The sequence below is a fragment of the Adiantum capillus-veneris genome, chromosome 5, assembly GCF_014529385.1.
Source record: "Adiantum capillus-veneris isolate H3 chromosome 5, ASM1452938v2, whole genome shotgun sequence".
NCBI classification, from domain to species: Eukaryota; Viridiplantae; Streptophyta; class Polypodiopsida; order Polypodiales; family Pteridaceae; genus Adiantum; species Adiantum capillus-veneris.
Genome location: NC_140935.1, coordinates 31,695,360 through 31,715,954, shown reverse-complemented (window position 1 = coordinate 31,715,954; position 20,595 = coordinate 31,695,360). Strand labels below are relative to the sequence as shown.

At 44.1% G+C, this 20,595-nt stretch overlaps 1 protein-coding gene across 1 annotated transcript in view; it reads left to right on the top strand.

Moving 5' to 3' along the window:
• Positions 1–218: 218 nt before the first annotated feature.
• The window catches only part of LOC147457093 (lactoylglutathione lyase GLX1-like), a 45,744-nt gene continuing 25,367 nt past the window's right edge, over positions 219–20,595 (top strand). The window contains exons 1-4 of the mRNA XM_086512102.1: positions 219–497; positions 1,882–2,059; positions 2,134–2,258; positions 2,339–2,403. Of these exons, the coding sequence (XP_086368228.1) occupies positions 275–497; positions 1,882–2,059; positions 2,134–2,258; positions 2,339–2,403 (591 nt within the window). The 5' untranslated portion in view covers positions 219–274. The remainder of the gene's footprint in view (positions 498–1,881; positions 2,060–2,133; positions 2,259–2,338; positions 2,404–20,595) is intronic.

Sequence of the window (20,595 nt, the reverse complement as noted above, 5' to 3'; positions counted from 1 at the left end):
CTGCTGTGTAAAATGTTACAAGTGCGCTCGATGCATACACGCACTTTGTACAGAGCCTAAACTCGATGTGCATGGCATGTGCATTGAGAGTCTGAAAAGCATAATTAATGTGGCAAGTGTGGACCACCATTGATGGACACGTGTGCCCACACCAAGGGCCAGGACAAGAGACGGAATATTTAGAAGCAAATGAGGTATCTCTAGAGAAAGTGTGAGAAATGTTGGGAGTGAGAGTTGTGCAAAGGCAGGATATGTCATTCTTGTAGGGAGAGACATGGCCATGGCCTCGTTGCACCACCACTGTCGGCATTGTTTATCGTCATCTGCTCCTGCCTCCTCCTCCTCATCGGCACAGGCGCTTCAGCGAGCGGCGGCTTTGGCTTCCTCCTTCTCTGCAGGACCCCCTTCATTGTTCGTTCTCAGAAGCAGGAGCCCCCACCACGCCCTCTCTCTGCATACCTGCTCCCGCTTGTCTTCCGCTCTCCTGTCTTCTCGAGGTTGTCCTTCGATTTCTTTCCAAATTTTTCTCTTTTTTCTCGTATGCACCATCAGTTCAGTATCAAAATGGCTTTAATGGAGCACGCATGTACACACACACACACACACACACAAACAAAAGTATGTGTTTTTGCTTATGTTGAGTTCACAGTGTGTTTTGCGGAGGTCTATAATATGTTGAGTCTGCAGTATGTTTATGTTGGAGTTTCCATTGGATAGCATGCCTAGGATCATAAATGCAGTTATACAAAGATAGACAACAGGTTGGGACAGCTGGTGTGTGCATTAACAAAGGAACCAAGGATGCCTTCAAGTTTGCAAGAAAGTCAATTGCAAACTACTTACTGATTTTCCAGTCGTACAAGAAAGTCAACTGCAAACTACTTGCCGATTTTCCAATCTATATCAAAGCGGGAAAAACGTAACTTGTATTGAAAAGAAAGTGGCAGCTCTTTCTTCTGCCCTCGCGGCCTTATTATTTGTTGATAATATAATATAACATTTTCAGGGCAAGGTTGACAGAGTTTTGGTTGATGGACTCTTCATTGTTTGTTTTCAATATAAGGTCCAAGAGACAGTTGGGATTTGCGTTTTGGGATATACTTGTTGAATCATGGGAAAGGCTACTTCCCACCGGCCTTCACAACGTCCTTGCCCTAAAAAGATGGAATGCTTTGTCAAATCTCCAAGGACCAATTGAATTCTTGTTAGATGAGTGGAATGCCCAAGGCAGTTTTAGTTAATGCTATATTTTTTTTACCATTTTGGAATTATATCTGTTATGATGTTCTAAAGATGAGAGTTATGGTGGTTGTGACAATGACTAATGGGCTTACCATGCTATAAGAAGGGCTTGAGTTTCGAGTGCGATGTCTACAAATGTTTTGATCTGAGATGAAAGCAATTATAAAAGCGTAGTGTTACATATCTTGTTCCTTTTGGTTACCCCATTTAAAGTTAATACGAAGTGTGGAATCATAGGAGTTGGAAAGCAAGCATGGAACAGAATTCTTTTGGAAAGCTAACGTACTTGTACGTTGCTAAAAGTGATTAAATTTGCATTTCCACACATATGTACACATATACGTGCACATATATGTGCACACATAGTGCTATGTAGGAGGCATTGACCCACCACATGCATATGGCTACTACTTAGTTTGGCAAATAGCGTCCAGGTACTTAATACGTCTTTATGTATGAACTCAAGGTCTTCGTTTTGAGCAGACACCCAGGACTTCCATTATATAGCCATGTCTAGCATCCTGTATGTATAGATATATATTTTTCTGTATGCCTGAAACATATATATCTCAATGCAGCTAGTTTATCTGCTAGCAAAGGCAGACCTCAATGTCGACACTTACACTAGTTTTTTTGCAGCTCACGGGATACAAAGGTTTGAGCAGTGTAAAAGTGCATATCCTTTATGTGTCAGAGCGAGCACTTTGGGTACCGGAACTGCCACTGGCAAAGAAAGCACCTTGGAATGGGCCAAAACAGATAACAAGCGACTTCTTCATGTTGTTTACAGAGTTGGAGATCTGGAAAAAACTATCAAGTGCGTGGTTTTTGTAGAAGAGTTTTCACTGTGTACAGGCAATGCCTAAGGTACCATGATCTATTGTATCACAGGTTCTACACGGAATGCTTGGGCATGAAGCTTCTTCGAAAACGGGATATGCCCGAAGAGAGATACACAAATGCCTTTCTTGGTTACGGCCCTGAAGATTCACATTTTGTGGTTGAGCTGACTTACAGTAAGTTGGTTCTCCATTCTCAATATTAACACTATCTTGGAAAGATTCAATAATTATATTTGTTTCCTTTACTTTTGCAGACTATGGGGTTGACAAATATGATATTGGAACAGGCTTTGGTCATTTTGGTGTAGCAATTGAAGACGTATGTTTCTCTTTCTGTTGTTGTTTAGAGCTGAGGCAGGAGTATTTACTAGACAGCTGTGTGACTGTTTGACTATGAAACCAAGTCCTGTAAATTTTTGTTGCTGTGATGTGGTTAGCAATGGTGTTGTAATTGGTGCTATGTGAATTATACAAGAGCCTAATAAGAATCATAAATTAAACACTCTTACAAAATATCTTGTTTATGGAGTCAATTCAGAAACTTTGATGCATTGAAATCCAAAAAAGACTTGCTGTTGGCTAACTAGCACTGTAGTCTCGTGGTGTCTGTTTATAAGAACTCTGGAGCTTCATCGGTGTTTGTGTTTCAGCCCTGCTTATAGGTAATAACTTTAGACGTCTCTCACCTCATGAATGCATCATCTTATAGAGGTATGGCTAGAGCCATAAGGGGGTCCTTGAAAAGGATGCTGGCAACAACTGCTGTAGTGGTATTCAGTGAATAAGAGAGATCGGTAAATAGAAGAAATAGATCAGCGAGCTTGATCGCTTGCATGGGAGGCATTATGATGCAGCCATAGATGAGAACAAGCTTGAGTGTGAAGAAGTGTGAGTGATGGGAGTTGCAAGTTTAATCTTTGTTGTTAAAGGGGTTGTTGCAAACATAGACAGTACCTCCATGGCTATCGATGTTGCATGCACATTGGCTCTATGTGCACATTCTTCTCATCCTATGTCAAAGCCTTGGTTAGGGGATCGTAGTCGGGCTTAGCGTGTTCATAAGACCTGCATTCCAGGATGGATTTTGCAAATTAGCATTTGCGTTGCTGAACAAATCCATTAGATTAATGTTTCCTATTGCTTAGGATAGAAGGAATAGTTGTCTTGTGTACATTTGTGGGCATTTGCCGATGTTAGCATGTAGGTTAGGATGAAGTACCATCTATGTTATTAGTCTCATGCCAATGTAGATATGTTACACGCTTGCGTCTCTCATCTTCAGAGTGACTTGGGAAGGTATTTCACAAAGATTGAATTTGTTTATTATAATCCTAAGCATGGGCAAGTAGTTATATTTTCTTGTTGGCTGTTTAAGATTGCGAGCTGAAACCACCAATTTCCAATTTGGCCCAAGGATATACATAGATACCCTTACAATTGGTATGATTGCCAATGGACCCAAGGATATCCATGATAACCTTATGATTGTAAATAAAGCATAAAGATTGTGCAAGTTGTGGCGACTCAGTGATTTGGCATGGCCATTAATGAGGAGGAGAGCCCATGGAACATGAGCAAAGACGAAGCATATGGTAGAAACAAAGAGGACTGTTGAGAGGATACCATGTCAACACAAAAACCACCGCAATTTCTAGTGGAAAATACGGTTCAAAATGTGGGCCGTACATGGTTGATGACGTGGCATTTATTCTATGCAAGCTTTTTTCCACTAGATTCCAATGTGGATTGTTTTACCAATTGCTTTTGAAGTGATTGTGAAATGATCATATGCTTTTGAGATCAAGTTGTTAATAGTAGATGTTTTTTATCGCTTTTGAATTCAAAGAGCCTATAAATTGATGGCATGTGTGGTTGTAACTTAGATGGGGTGAATAGGGTAAAGGGGCCAGTATTAGAACCTTTAAAACGTAGGAGTTAATAGTGGGACATTTTAAATTGAAATGATTCAATCTTGGGATAGAATCATTTGTTTTGAACAAAAGTGCCATGAAAAGATAGCTCATCTAATGCACTCCACGTTCCCCATGCTATTTGCGTCATGATTATCAAGTTTCTTAAAGATATTTGATGTTTAATTTGAAGTTGTTCCAGTATTGGCTCCCATCTCGTTATTGGCCCCTTTACCCTAGTCTCTGATGTAAACTTTTTTTGCGGAATATTAAAGAGAGATTGCAAGCGGTGTCGACTTGGGGACCGATTCTCTTCGAAGAAGAACTCTGCATGTTGCGTGTCAGTTCTAGAAGTAGTAGACCGTGGTTATTTGTTCCAGTTATTTTGACTTATATCATTGATCTCCCATTGGCACATGGTATCGGCTAGTTACAGTGGTATCGGAGCTTAGTCTCTCTTGCTCTCACGAGGAATTTTTACCTATGATGTAGTACTTAATCAAACTTCTGTAGAAAATGTAACAAGAATTCCCTTGAATTCTTTCTATTCGAGAATCCCACAAGAACTTTTAATGATTGGGACTATCTAGTGCACTTGGTATGAGAGCTCATAGCTGCAATCTGCCAGCACTAATACAATATGTCTACTATGTGAAAGGCCTAGATTTCTAGAGTCTTCATGATATCTTGGAAGGGTTTGTACCATGACAACCTAACAAGAACAATGAATTTCATTGGTACAATGAATTCAATACCATACACAGTTTTGAAAGGTGTCATTCTAGTTGTAATGTTTTGCGATGTTCTATATGCTTAAGAGTGTTGTCTAAAGCTTCTCATCCCACTTGTTGGGTTCCTTCTGCACAATCTTAGTCAAGAAGTCTTGATGGTCTCGTTAGTAATTACAACAATCGTGAACTTGATTTCCATGAATCACGTTGACATGTTGACGTGGAGGCTATACGGATTTTCGTGTTTTGCGTTGGTAGCTTTTGGTAGATTTGCGCGAGCTTTTGAGAGCTTCTGTTTTTGGAGATAAGGGCTTTTAGAATTGATGCTCTTGGGGCTCTGCTTTTGGGCATCCCTTAAACTGTTTATAAGGACCATTGGGGCTCTCACTTCTGAGAGCATCTAGACAGAGAGTCTCATAGAGCGTTGGACCCTCGGGAGTTAAGCCCGTGCGAAGCAATAATAAAGAAGTACCGAAAGGGGCGTCATTCTTTTGGGCCAACGCATATGGGTATAGAACTTTGTCGTTCTGTGTCGACTCTCCTCTTTTCTCTCCCTATTCAAGTGCAGACGGTTATTTGCAATTTCTGTTCGTGTGTTGCTATTAATTTCTCGCTAGTATCCAAGCTTAGAGAGAGAGAGAGAGAGAGAGAGAGAGAGAGAGAGAGAGAGAGAGAGAGAGAGAGAGAGAGAGAGAGAGAGAGAGAGAGAGAGAGAGAGAGAGAGAGAGAGAGAGAGAGAGAGAGAGAGAGAGAGAGTCACATTCAGAGTGAGAAATCCGAGTTCGCCTATCACGCTTCGGTCTTGACATGGATAGAATGAATAAGGATTTCTTTGCTCACTTTTGAGAGCGTCCCAAGGGGACTTCCATTAGAGCCTCACGCAGACAGATTGCATACGGGTCCTGATGAGGTTCTCGACAGAGCTTCATATTATTTTGAGTATTTGTTTACTGTTGATGAGGTTATAGATGATGTTTTGCGAGCTAGAGAAGAGGTTGGATCTGTCACAAGATGGGCACCACATGCCAATAGAAAAGAACAGATTGAATAGACTCATAGCACTTCAATAACAAGTGAACTGAAAGAGAGATACGACACGCGACCCGGAGTGGGGGAATTCCACCATAGAGAGTATTGGCCCCAAACCTTGGCACCCCTTTCGGTATTTCTTTATATTGCATCAACATAGTACAAGCCGAAACTCTTGACTCTGCACCTTCTTCATCAAGCATACCAAAGAATGAGCCCATGGCCTCATATTTAAAGGTCCTAGGCCCCAAAAGCAGTTTATAGTGAAAAGCTTTTAAACTCAAAAGCATTTGGTTCAAAAGCAATGCCCAAAAGCTGCCAGTGTAAATCACGGAAATCCGTACAGTCCTGCCACGTCAGCATTGCCAGCGTAAAAAGTGGAAATTCGTACAGTTTTGCCACGTCAGCACTGCCAATGTGAAAAGCAGAAATCTGTACAGTTCTGCCAGGTCAGCAGCTGCATGTGCGTGCATTGTGTGGGTGGGTCTTGCTTTATTTTAATTCCTTTGTCACTTGGGGCCCCATCGGACGGGGTCCTTATAAGCTGGTAGGACTTCTTCTTCTATTACTTGTTCTTCTTAGGGTTTAGGCCCCTCGGTTGGCATCTGCAAGTTGGCTCCATTCTTCAGGGCTTTGACACGTCAGCAGTTTGTGATATCTCCCCTTCTTGAAAGAGAGTAAGCGTCCACGATTATAGCATATCTACAAAACAACTCAAGTTAGCTGAAATTTTTTCGAGGGACATTCTGAGGGACAATCATTCTGCTCTTTTTATTAAGGAGTTAGCTTTTCCTTTCAGCTCTTTTAATAAAGGAGTTGGCTTCTCCTTTCGTCCAGATCAAAACTCTTGGTATTCCGGCGTTGTAACAAACTTGGACACTCCAAGTCAAGAATCAACCGCGACAGCACCAAATAACCACTTCAAAACAAGTCACAGATCACAATAGATGTACACTGGCCCGACGGAGTTCCGTGCCTAGAGATATTGGCCCCAAAGACTGGCGCCCCTTTCTGTATTTCTTTTTATATTAATCAGATCAAAGTACAAGAGAGTGGCTAGGGTTTCACTCTCAGACTCTGCGTCCAGATGCTCTGAGAAGTGAGGCCCTCACCACTAATTTAAAGGTTACAAGGGATGCCCAAAAGCAGAGCCCCAAAAGCTTCAAATCAAAAGCAATTGCTCTCTCTCTCTCTCACAGAGAGTCAAAACTTGAGAGCAAAAGCATTCTCTCTCTCTTTCTCATATTGTAGAGAAAAAGAAAAATTTGCGTCGCTCATCATTTTCAAAAAATAATAAAATAATAATAATAAAAACAAAGCCTCCGAGATTTCCAGAAATTAGGGTTTTTGGCAAAAATTAGGGTTTGCAGGAATTTTAGGGTTTTTGGCAGAAATTAGGGTTTTTGCTGTCCGTAGCCGCGTCATCACTTTGGGACATACCCCCTCTTGAAAGCATTGTAATCGACCGCGATTACGCCTGCAAAACCGACAAAAGCCATTAACCGTCTTAGCAGACACTGACTGTTAGTACTTACGTACTAGGAACACACATCTAGCACATGTACAAAATCGACAGTCACATCACACGACATCACAGGACATCACATGACATTCAACATTCATTCGGATCTTAGACCATGATTTATCGTCAATGTAGCTAGCAATCACATCTAGGTCCAATCAGGACCTCAACGATGTCCGATTGACTAACCCCTATTGCAACCATGTCTATCGGAGATCAATCAGACCAAAATGCTGCAGTCATTTCGTCTATCAGTTCCTGCACTCACAAGAAGTCAAGAACAAATCAGTATCATAATCAGGAATTCCATTTCATAAAGTCATCAAGCGGAATACTGTGAGCTCTCAGTATCCCTGAAGCTCAAAGAGACATCAGTGACTTTAGTATCAAAATCAAGATCGAGGCATCTGTTGACAAGGGAGCGGAGTGACTCCCCTCTTGTGCATCCCACTGCACCAGATCTCCGGCCAAGCTGAATTCTGGGTTCCGTTAGGAGTAGACTATGCTAAACCAAAGCATCGAGGTAAAGTTTCACAATCCGAGGAGTATCTGCTAGGTCCTCCTCCTCCATCCACTTCGCATCAAATGCAGGAAAGTTCTTGAACTTAACCAAGAACCACCTTCGGACTTTACCTTTCTTAGTATCGTTATGTGCCAAAATCTGTTCATGAACAAGGATCTCCTCGTTTTCTTCCACTTCGGGTTGCTCATCAGGCTCCCCATCATCAGGCACATCACCCTTAACAGGTTTCAAGAGACTCACATGCAATGCATTGTGAATCCTCCAAGTATCTGGCAGTTTCAATCGGAAGGAGACATCATTCATCTTGTCAGTGATCTGGAAAGGTCCGTAGTATCGTATACTAAGCTTTGGAAAAAGCCTCTCCTTTCCTTTTTCTTTCTTAGGCGTGCCTTCTCAAAAGTAAGAGCACCCAATCATCCTCCTTCAGTTTCAAGCCTTGACGATGGCGATCCGCTGCCTTTTTCTGTCGTTCTTGAGACTCCTGCAAAGTCTCGCGAACCTTGGCAAAAGCCGTATCCAAATCTCGCGAATATTCATCCGCTTCAAATATCTAATCTTCGTGCTCAGGAAGGATGGACGTTCGCAACACTTTCAACAATCTCACATGGCGTCTTCCCTGTCGAAGAGTGTATCGTGTTATTGTAGGCAAATTCCACCAAAGGTAAGTTCTTTTTCCATTGAATCTTCTGATCCGAGATACAAGACTTCAATAAATCTAAAATCACTGAATTGGCAATCTCAAATTGCCCGTCGGTCTGCAAGTGGAACGATGATGAGAATTGCAACTGCGTGCCAATGTTCTCCCAAATTGCCTTCCAAAACAAACTCATAAATCTGGGGTCTCTGTCTGAAACAATCGTCTCAGACGTGCCATGTAATCGGAAAAATCATCGTGATCATTCTGTGTTCTCGGGAGATCAAAAATGAAATCCATTTCAATACTTTTCCAGGGGCGGGTGGGTATGGGTAAAAGGGTGTAACAATCCCTGTGTCTTATGCCTGTCAAACTTGACCTTTTGGCATACTGCGCACAACTCTTCCACGTCCTTTTTGAGTCACGGCCAAAAGAAGTATCTCTCTACTCCTTTCATGGTGGTAGCAATGCCGCGGTGACCCGTAAAAGGTGGACAGTGGCATTCAGTCATAACCTTTTCCCTCAACGGCTGTGTAACGCACAACATAGTCTTTTTCATCAAGTAGCCTTCTCGAAGGGAGTATCCAGCTACTGTCTCCCCATCCCGTATCCGTGTGAAAATATTTGCAAAATTTGTGTCTGTGGCATACTGATCGACCATATCCTCGAAGCTCCTATGATGTATCGCGGAAATAGCCAGAACAACGGTTTCCGAGACAAAGCATCTGCCACCACATTCTTTTGTCCCTGCACATGGACAATCTGGAAGTGGAACTGTGACAAGATGTTTGCCCACCGCATCTTCTTTTCCGAAAGCTGCTTCTGTGAGAAGAAGTAGCGCAAACTCTGATGGTCTGTAAAGACAGTAAAATCTGCTCTGAGTAGGTAATGCCGCCACTGAGTAAGAGCATGGATAACCGCCAAAAGCTCTTTCCCATAGATCTGTGCTGCCATCTCCGGCCTAGAGAACAAACGGCTCTCGTAAGCTATGACATGGCCTTCTTGCATCAAGACTGCAAGGCGCACCCAGACTACGACCACAAGCATCACAATATACTTCAAATGACTTCTGCAAGTCCGGCAAAGTCAAAATAGGTCCCGTAGTCAATTTCTCTTTCAATGTCCAAAAGGCAGTCACCTCTGTGGGTCCCCACGAAAAAGGTACTCCTTTCTGTGTCAAGGTATGCAAAGGGGAAGCAACCTCTGCAAACTTTCGTATGAACCGCCTGTAACACAGTCCCAAGAAGCTTCTAACTTCATGGACATTCCTCGAATCGGGCCAATCACGGATAGTCTCTATCTTGACCGGGTCCATTTGCACTCCTACTGCTGACACAATGTGTCCCAAAAAGTGTATCTTTGGTAGGAAAAAATCACTTTTCTTTGCATTAATCACTAACGTGTGATCTCGTAATGCATGAAAGACCTGAAGCATATGATCTTTGTGTTCTGCCTCAGTCTTGGAGAAAACAATGATGTCGTCAAAGAAAGTGCCAACAAATAGCCTGTACTCTCGAAAAGTCCTGTCCATCATTCGGTTAAATGTCGCAGGAGCATTGGTTAAGCCAAAAGGCATCACCAAAAAATCAAATAACCCAAAAGTAGTCCGAAAAGCTGTCATGTAGACGTCTCCCGGTGCGATCCTGATCGATGATATCCACTCTTCAAGTCAATCCTGCTAAAGCACGAGGATCCTCGTAACCTGTCGAGTATATCATCGATCCTAGGGATCGGAAATGTGTTCTTGATGGTGATTTTGTTGAGAGCTCTGTAATCGATGCACATTCTCCAAGATCCGTCTTTCTTCAATACCAACAACACTAGAGAGCAATACAGTGAAGTACTAGGCTGGACAAGACCCTGTTCCAAGAGGTCTCTCACTGGGTTCATAATCTTTTCATTCTGTACTCGGCTCACACGGTAAGGTGGCCGATTCGGTGGCGTGCTTCCAGGTATCAGATCAATGGTTTGATCTTCAGGCCCTTTGAAAAGCAATCGGCACGAGTGTGGAGAAAAATCTTGGCGTTCTTTTGATCAGGTCAAAACATATTGAACCTTTATCCATCGTTCAGTTCTCTCCCAAAAGAATGAGTAAGAAACTGAAGTTCATCAAGTACAATCTCTAAGCCCTTCATTTATCAAAGTCGCTTTCTCGGCCCGGTAGTCAACCACGGCATAGTTCTTGTGGTACCAAGGGATCCTGAGTAGAACGTCACTCGCGTGCCCTGAACACCCTTGTCATTGCAAACGAAGTTTGCCAATGGTCGGTGTAATGGCAACTGCCCATCCAGGTGCCAGTCGAACTACCTCCGCCTGTGGCGTCAGTCTGTCGAGCGTAATTCCAAATCGAGCCGCCAATTCCAAGTGAAAAGAAGTTGGCCTTGTCTCCTTTAAAAGAGCTTCCCGATCCTTCACTTTGCCCCAAAAGCGGCAAAGTTTGTACTTTCATTCATTAGATTCGGTGCAGGTTGTGCAGGTTCCACGCCATGTGGTACCAGTTCTGTTTTTCTATCTACCTTTTCTGCACGTTCCTCAGCTGCTCTCGAACTCTATGGCATGTCGTCATCTTTATCATTCTGTTCTTTCTGTGCCTTTTTAGGGCACTTCGCGGAGATATGTCCATGTTCCCCGCATCCAAAGCACTTCCCCTCTGTGATGAAGCGAGCTCTCTCCTCAGGAGTAATCTTGGGTCGTGCATCCTTTTTCTGTGGGTTGCTCTTTTTCTTTCTACTTTCATTCCCAGAAGTCTGTCCGGCTCGTTGTGTCATGGCCTCATCTATGGGGTAGGTCAGACTGCTAGAGTGAATGGCAAAGCCCCGCTTCGCATGACTCATCAACTCCTGAACAGAAGCTGACTTCTGTTCCAAGCAGTGATCTCGGATCTGTGTAGGTAGACCCAAGGTAAACTGCTCAATCTGTTCTCTGAATGAGATCTTCTTGAATGAAGAGGCGGGTAGAAAAGAGCTCCAGAATCTTTCACAATAAGCATTGATTGTATCTTTCTTGGTCATCCGAAGATGGTTCCAAGCAGCTCGTATATCTCGTTCATATTCTTGCGTCAACGAAGAAGAAATAAAAAGCTTCTTAAATTTCAGCCATTTAACTGGCGCAGTCTTGTTTAAAAGAAGCGTGGACCACCAAGTACGAGCATTCCTCTTAAAGTGAGAGGCAGCTCTCCGAATCTTGGAGTGCTCTGAATCGCGTCCTCCCGCGAAAGCGATGTCAAAGTGCTGTATAAAAGACAAAGCCTTCGAAGCATCTGAGTATCCTGAAAAAGTATCAAACTTGATCGAGTGGCCACCTTCCTTAAACTCTCGGACTTTCTTGCTTTTATCTGCGAGAAAGTCATACTGGTTGGCTTTGTAAAAATTCTTCTTGTTCGCATAGAAGTTTCCGTCATCGGAATCTAAGTTGTCTGTAGACGAGTCCTCAGTAGGACTGTCAGTCTCTGGGCGAGATGTAGCCTTCTTTGCCTTTTTCTTGCCCTTTCCGAAGCTTTGTTTCTTGCTTCGCTTTTTTTCTTTTTTTGTCTTCTTCGCTCGAGTCTGAAGAGCTAGAAGAACTGTCAGAAGAAGAAGAAGAACTGGGTAAGCCTTCAAACTTGACACGCTTCTTCTGTTTCTTTGCCTTGTTGAATGTTGACCGACGACCCAAATATCCCGGGAAGCTACTGCCTTTCTTCTGCTTTTTGCCGTGCTTTTTGTCTGTCTTTTGCAAGTCGAAAAGCTGAGCAATCCGTGCATCAACCATTTCTCCAGTTTCTTCTCCGTATATTTCTTGGATGCAGAAGGTTTCTTGAGAGCGGGTTTCGGGAGTGGTGTTGTGGTTCTCTGCCACTCCATCTGTACCTCTTTCAAAGAGGTCCGGTTCATATATTTTGCCATCTTCGGGTCCTTGGCAAAATTGAGCATCATCTTTGTTGCATCGTCGATCAACTGGCGACGCTCCATCTCTCGCTGCTCCGCCTGAGTAGGCCAAGGCGGGCCATACTTTCTGTCGGAATCTTCGTTGTGATCCCTGCACGCATCTCTAGATGCAGAGGGAGTCGACTGATCCTTGCGTGAAGCCATAGGTGCCGCGGAAAAAAATTGGGGATCGGATTTCCCGTAGAAGATAAATCGGCCATGCTTTGATACCACTGTAACAAACTTGGACACTCCAAGTCAAGAATCAACTGCAACAGCACCAAATAACCACTTCAAAACAAGTCACAGATCACAATAGATGTACACTGGCCCGGCGGAGTTCCGTGCCTAGAGATATTGGCCCCAAAGACTGGCGCCCCTTTCGGTATTTCTTTTTATATTAATCAGATCAAAGTACAAGAGAGTGGCTAGGGTTTCACTCTCAGACTCTGCGTCCAGATGCTTTGAGAAGTGAGGTCCTCACCACTAATTTAAAGGTTACAAGGGATGCCCATAAGCAGAGCCCCAAAAGCTTCAAATCAAAAGCAATTGCTCTCTCTCTCTCTCTCTCTCACAGAGAGTCAAAACTTGAAAGCAAAAGCATTCTCTCTCTCTCTCATATTGTAGAGAAAAAGCAAAATTTGCGTCGCTCATCATTTAAAAAAAATAAAAAAATAAAATTAAAAAAAAAAGCCTCTGAGATTTCCGAAAATTAGGGTTTGCAAGAATTTTAGGGTTTCTGGCAGAAATGAGGGTTTTTGCTGTCCGTAGCCACGTCATCACTTTGTGATAGGCGTAGTAAAATTAGCCATAACACCTAGACCGCACTGATCTTCCACGGGTGTCTTGATGCACTAAAAGTACATACTAGGCAATCTTATCCAATTAGGAATATTCAGTGGTTGGCACATTACAATGCAACACAAATGCACATATGCATGTTACAAGCCATAGAAACATAAAGCCGCCGATGAACACTCCCCCTGCAAATAACCATCCAGGTCTTGGCAATGAGCTGTTCAACGACTCCCTCATCACTCTTCTCGCAAATAACCTAAAAAGGTTCGGGCCATGAGATATAGAGGCCTCTTACAACCAAACGCCCCCCAGACCGCAGCTTGCGTTGTTTGGAGGTGTTGAGAGTAACCACTGCTCAAACTTCTCAATACTCCCCCTGTAAATAACCATGCAGGTCCGGGCCATGAGTAAACAACAACAATACTCCCCTTGTAAGTAACCACAAGGGTCCGGGCCATGAGTAAAAAAACACTTTTCAAACATTTCAATACTCACCCCGCAAATAACCGGGCCATGAGTATGAACAAGCATTCTCAAACATCATTTCTCAGTACTCCACCCGGGAGTAAAATCACCAACCATTGAAACTAGTATTTTTACCAGAGTCAAACAGTTCAAATCGGCACTAAGACAGGTTCAAAACAGATACCATCCATTTCAAACAAATTTCAAACAAGATCACCAAACAAGTTCTCAAACAGAGCTCAAACTTAAAAAGCAATCTCGACATCAGTCGAGCTCGAAAAGTCGACTTACTTTCCATCCTAAAACGTGCACCAAAAAATTAGAGTTAGGTTCATTCCATAGGATCGTAGCTGAGCACAGCATGGTCCATCAGCTCTTGGACAAACAATGTTTCTGTGGCGGCGATGGTAGTCCCAAGATAGCAATCGCACTGGACCTCCAAGGTCATCTGCTTGTGAAGAGACATTTATTGGGAGATGTCGAGAAATTTCAAGTTATCATCTGCTAGGGTTTCCATGGCAAGCATTTCAGGATACCCCACTTTGCTAGAAGTTGCACTCCGAAGGAAGATGTCAGAAACCATATAACTTCGGGCAAAATTTTTCTTGAAAGCTTGCCAAGTCCTTGGAGTGTGCTGCTTGGTAGCTATAGACATCAATATCTGCGTGGCATTGCTTTTGAGAAAAACAGTGACTCGAAACAAATCTTGGATCCTTCTCTTGGAAGTGATCTTTATGACTTATGCCTTGTAAGACATGAGCGGTGAAGATCGGAGCGCGCCCGATGCGCGATGAAGTAAGGGTTGCAGTGCCTAATAATTAGTCTGGGGTCGGAGCACGAACCTAAAATTTCCAATGAGCTTTGGAAGTGCGATCTTGCTCTGGCTGTTCTTTGGTGGGACCGATATGCTTTCAAAAAAGCACACGCCTGATGCTCTGATACCATTGTCCCAAGACGAGCACCACGTGCCAATAGAAAAGAACAGACTTTTAGCACTTCAATAACAACTGAACTGAAAGAGAGATACGGCATGTGACACGGAGTGGCGGAATTCCACCCCAGAGAGTATTGGCCCAAACCTTGGCATCCCTTTCGCTATTTCTTTATATTGCATCAACGCAGTACAAGCCGTGTAAGGTGCAACGGAAGTGAATGTTGAACTTTGCTCAAGATGAGTGCTCCGAACGGTGCTCAAGGTTCCTTTTACTTACGGAAGGGAGAGCCTTCCGTTCCTTTAATGAGAGAGTGCAATGAACACAAACAAAGTGATGAACACTGTGAATGAAGGTGCTGAGACTGAGAGATAGAGAGAGAAGAATATGACACCAGAATGTTGTCAAACCCTCCTGGAAGGCCCCACTCTATGGCGGGAGTGGTCTACTATTGATTGCACAAATCTCTACAATGCAATGGACTTGTCGACATGAGGACGACGACGAGACGGGCTGAAATCTGAAAACGCTAATGGCTGAAATCTGCAAATCTTGTATCTACTGAATTCTGACTCTATGTCGATGACGGCGGTGATGACGACGATGTGATGACGACGGGCTGAAAACGCAGATGCTGAAATCTGCGTTTTCCGGGCTGAAACTGTAAACACTTGCTGATGTGACCGTGCGGCGAGGATCTGCTGCGGGAAGGCGAGATCTGCGAGGTTTGGAACTTCTACTGCGGTGTGTCTATGCTGAAAACTGAAAACGCTGATGCTTCTGTGGTCCTGTCGCGACGAATCTGCAAAAACGCTAGGGCTGATGTGTGTCTTGTTGCAAAAACGCTAATGCTGTGATGAGTCTTGCTGTCGCCAAGTTTGCCTACAAATGCAAAATGCTAGGGCTGATCTGCAATGGAAGGAAAACGCTGGCTCTTCTTGTTGATGGCTGAAAACATCGAGTCTTCTTGCCGGGGGGGTCTTGTTGAGAAGCTGCACTGCCAGATGTCTGGTCCTTGCTGCCTCTTCTGCCAGAAAGTGCTAGTGCTAGGGTTTCTTATATACTTCCTGACTCAAATTGCCCTGCCCAGTTTCCCAACAAAAGTCACTTAAAAACAATAAGTGAAAAATGGCTAAAATAGGAAAAATAGATCTATGCACTGTAAAAATGCTCCTGATGGGTTCTGATGGAAATCTGATGATCATGTTGTGTGCAACCAGAGGATATGCATCTAATCTAAGTGTCTGAACATGCACGGTCTGCGAACAGACTCACAAAAGTGCCAGAACACTTCCTAAGCTAACTGATTGAACTGGACTGAACCCTTGTCATGAAGTAGCTTGTCCACGTACACACAGGGTTAGATGTGCACCTGACATCCCCTCCTTTTCAAAGTGAGGTACTGGTACCGAACTGTATGGCATCGAGGGAGATCGCCAACAGTGTCTGGAATCTTGGAAAGGCTTCTTTGGGCCGTGCGGAAAGGACACAAAGTCTTTCTTGCTTCGGCTGCCAAGCGCACTTGCGCACGCTCACGCTCAATGGCTGCCTGCATTTCTTCGGCGGCCTCTTTTCTTGCTTCGGCCGCCAAGCGCGCTTGCTCACGTTCACGCTCAATGGTTGCCTCTCTTGCTTCGGCCGCCTCTTTTCTTGCTTCGGCCGCCAAGCGCGCTTGCTCACGCTCATGCTCAATGGATGTCTGTCTTTCTTTGGTCGCCTCTTTTCTTGCTTCGGCCGCCAAGCACGCTTGATCACGCTCACGCTCAATAGCTGCCTTTCTTTTTGCTTTTCTTTCTTTTAAGTTTTCGTTCCTCGGCCGCCAAGCGTGCTTGCTCACGCTTGCGATCCAAGGAGTCCTGTCTTTCTTGGCGTTGCGCTTCTTGGTGTAGCATCATTTCTATCATCGATTTGACCAAAGCCTCCATAGGATTTGGTGCAATCCTTGGCGTAGATGGGGAAGGGGGAGGGTTAGAAAAACCTCCTGGTGGGGAAAATTCTTCTTCGCCACTGCCATGCTCATCACCTCCATGCGAAGTATCAATTCCGCTTCGGGTAATAACCATACACTTGAAGTAATGGGTCCTGAAGTTCACGAGGAACTTTGGTTCTTGTGGGTCTTGGTTCTTGAGGGTCTTGAGTCTTGAGGTTCTTGAGGGTCTTGAGGTTCTTCTTTAGCTTGCAATCTGTGTTAGAGAAGGATCTTCTCTTTACTCGAGCTCCTCTCTTTTCCGCAGGCGCACCCCTTGGCGGCCTTGCGCTCACTCCAAGGTTGCTTTTTCCCACCTCACGTCGATTGGGCGTGTCACAAAAAGGTGACGTGGTGTGCACACACACAACGCGCATTCCCTGGCGCCGAGCTCGGAATGGGGGGGGGGGGAATGTTGACGTGGCTGGCCATAGGACCCTTCATGAATTGCGGCGCCAAACGTGCTGTACGAGAAAAAAAAGCAGTTGCGTGGGCAGTACCAGTGGCAGCTTTTGTGCGAAGCTTGCTTTTGCGTTGCTTTTTCTACGCAGCGCAGCGTACGTGCTCGCTTTATTTTTCCTCTACGCAAGCTTGAGAGAGAGAGCTTTAAAATTTGAAAGATGCTTTAAATTTTAAGCCTATTGTAGAGGTAGTTTTTATGGGCAGCTTTTAAAAGAAGCTTTTGGGCTTTGCTTTTGGCATCCCTTGTACTCTTTAAATAAGCAGGCAGGGCCTCTCACAACTCAGAGCATCTGGATGCAGAGTCTGAGTGTGAGCGCCTGCCCACACTCTTGTACTTTGAACTTAGATTAATACAAAAAGAGATACCGAAAGGGGCGCCAGTCTTCGGGGCCAATATCTCTAGGTACGGAACTCCCCCGGGCTTGTGTGAATCAATTGTGAACTGTGAACTGTTTTGAAGTGGTTATTTGGTGCTGTCGCGGTAGATTCTTGACTTGGAGTGTCCAAGTCTGTTATAGTGGTATCCGAGCACGGCCAATTTCTCTTCTACGGGAAATCCGATCCCAAATTTTTTAATCCGCGGCACCTATGGCTTCACGCAAGGATCAGTCGACTCCCTTTGCATCTGGAGATGCGGGAAGGGATCACAACGAAGATTCTGGCAAGGAGTATGGCCCGCCTTGGCCTACTCAGGCGGTGCGTCGAGAGATGGAGCGTCGGCAATTGATCGGCGATGCAACAAAGATGATGCTCAATTTTGCGAAGGACCCAAAATTTGCAAAATATATGGGCGAGACTTCTTTTCAGGAAGTGCATGCGAAGTGATAGAAAACCACACCACCACCCCCAAAACCCGCTCTCAAGAAACCTTCTGCTCACAAGAAATATTTAGAGAAGGAATTAGAAGAGGTGGTTGATGCATGGATTGCTCAGCTTTTTGACGCGCAAAACAAAGCTAAAAAGCACGGCAAAAAGCAGAAGAAAGGCACTGACTTCTCGGGTTATTTGGGTCGTCAGTCGACATTTGAAAAGGCAAAGAAACAGAAGAAGCGTGTTCAATTTGAAGCAGTACCCAGTTCTTCTTCTTCTTCTTTTGACAGTTCTTCTAGCTCATCTGACTCGAGCGAAGAAGACCGCAAAGGCAAAAAGCGAAGCAAGAAAGAACGCTTCGAAAAGGGCAAGAAAAAGGCAAAGAAGTCTAAATCTCGCCCAATGAGTGACAGTTCTACAAAGGACTCGTCTACAGACAGTTCAGACTCTGACGACAACAACTTTTATGCAAAGAAGAAGAATTTTATAAAGCCAACCAATATGACTTTCTGGAAGATAAAGGCAAGAAGGTCCGAGAGTTTAAGGAAGGTGGACAGTCAATTAAATTTGACATATTTTCGGGATATAGAGACGCTTCAAAGGCTTTGTCTTTTGTACAACAGTTTGACATCGCTTTCGCGGGAGGACGCTACTCAGAGCACTCTAAGTTTCGTACAGAGCTGCCTCTTACTTTAAGGGGAATGCTCGAACTTGGTGGTCCACGCTTCTTTTAAACAAGACTGCGCTAGTAAAATGGCTGAAATTTAAGAAGCTTTTTATTTCTTCTTGGCTGACTCAAGAGTATGAACGCGATATACGAGCTGCTTGGAACCATCTTCGGATGACCAAGAAAGATACAGTGGACGCTTATTGTGAGAGATTCTAGAGCTCTTTTCTACCCGCCTCTTCATTCAAGAAGATCTCGTTCAGAGAACAGATTGAGCGGTTTACCTTGGGTCTACCTATAGAGATCCGAGATCACTACTTGGAACAGAAGTCAGCTTCTATACAGGAGTTGATGAGTCATGCGAAACGGGGTTTTGTCATTCACTCTGGCGATTTGACCTACCCCACCGATGAGGTCATGACACAAAGAGTTGAACAGACTTCTACAAATGAAAGTAGAAAGAGAAAGAGCAACTCAGAAAAGAAAGATGCACGACTCAAGCTTACTCCTCAGGAGAGAGCTCACGTCATCAGGGAGGGGAAGTGCTTCAGATGCGGGGAACCTGGACATATCTCCGCGAAGTGCCCCAAAAAGGCACAGAAAGAACAGAATGACAAGGACGACGAAAGGCCTGAGAGTTCGAGAGCAGCTGAGGAACGTGCAAGAAAAGGCAAGATGAAAACAGGACTGGTTCCAGATTGTGTGGGTACCGATCCCAACACAATGGACGAGAGTATAGAACTTTGCCGAGCTTGGGGCAAAGTGAAAGACCAAGAGGCCTTTATCTTCTTTGATGGAGGAGCCAAGGACAACTTCATTTCACCGGAATTGACGGCGCGGCTTGAGATCACTTCCGATCGGATGGGACCAATTGCGGAGGCTATTCTAGCGGCACCCGGCAGGGACGTAGCCATTACACCTATCATTGGCAAACTTCGGTTGCATTGTCAGGGGTATTTGGGGCATGAGTACTTTTACATAATGCCTTTGGAAGGTTGTGATGTTCTCTTGGGAATTCCCTGGTACCACAAGAACGACGCCGTGGTCGACTATTGGGCGAGGAAACCGACATTGACTACAGAGAAGGGTAGAACCATTGTACTTGACATTAAACTGAAGGGTGAGTTTGTCCCTATTGTATCGGCTTCGGCCATTTCTAAATTAATGAAATCCAATTTGTTTGTTTACTCGATCTTTATGAAAGAGTTGAGTGATGAGGATAGAAGAAATATGTCTAAACTTGATAAAGAACGCCAAGATTTTCACGTCGATTGCTTCTTAGAGGGCCTACCAGGTGAGTTACCACCTACTCCTCCTGAAGATCATACATTGATTTGATACCTGGAAGCACACCACCGAACTGGCCACCTTACCGTGTGAGCCGAGCACAGAATAAAGAGATTATGAACCAAGTGAAAGACCTCTTGGAAAAGGGTCTTGTCCAGCCTAGTACTTCACCATATTGCTCTCCAGTGTTGTTGGTTTTGAAGAAAGATGGATCTTGGAGAATGTGCATCGATTATAGAGCTCTCAACAAAATCACCATCAAGAACAGATTTTCGATTCCTAGGATCGATGATATACTCGACAGATTACAAGGATCCTCGTGTTTTAGCAGGATTGATTTGAAGAGTGGATATCATCAGGTCAGAATCGCGCCGGGAGATGTCTACAAGGCAGCCTTTCGGACGACTTTTGGGTTATTTGAGTTTTTGGTGATGCCTTTTGGCTTAACCAATGCTCCTGCGACATTCAACTTGATGATGGACATGATTTTTCGAGAGTATAGGCTATTTGTTGGCACTTTCTTTGACGATATCATTGTTTTCTCCAAGAATGAGGCAGAACACAGAGATCATTTGCTTCAGGTCTTTCATGCATTACGAGATCACAAGTTAGTGATTAATGCAAAGAAAAGTGAATTTTTCCTACCAAAGATACACTTTTTGCGACACATTGTGTCAACAGTAGGAGTGCAAATGGATCTGGCCAAGATAGAGACTATCCGTGATTGGCCTGATTTTAAGAATGTCCATGAAGTTAGAAGCTTCTTGGGACTGTGTTCGTACTACAGGCGGTTCATTTGAAAGTTTGCAGAGGTTGCTTCCCCTTTGCATATCTTGACACAGACAGGAGTCCCTTTCTTGTGGGGACCCA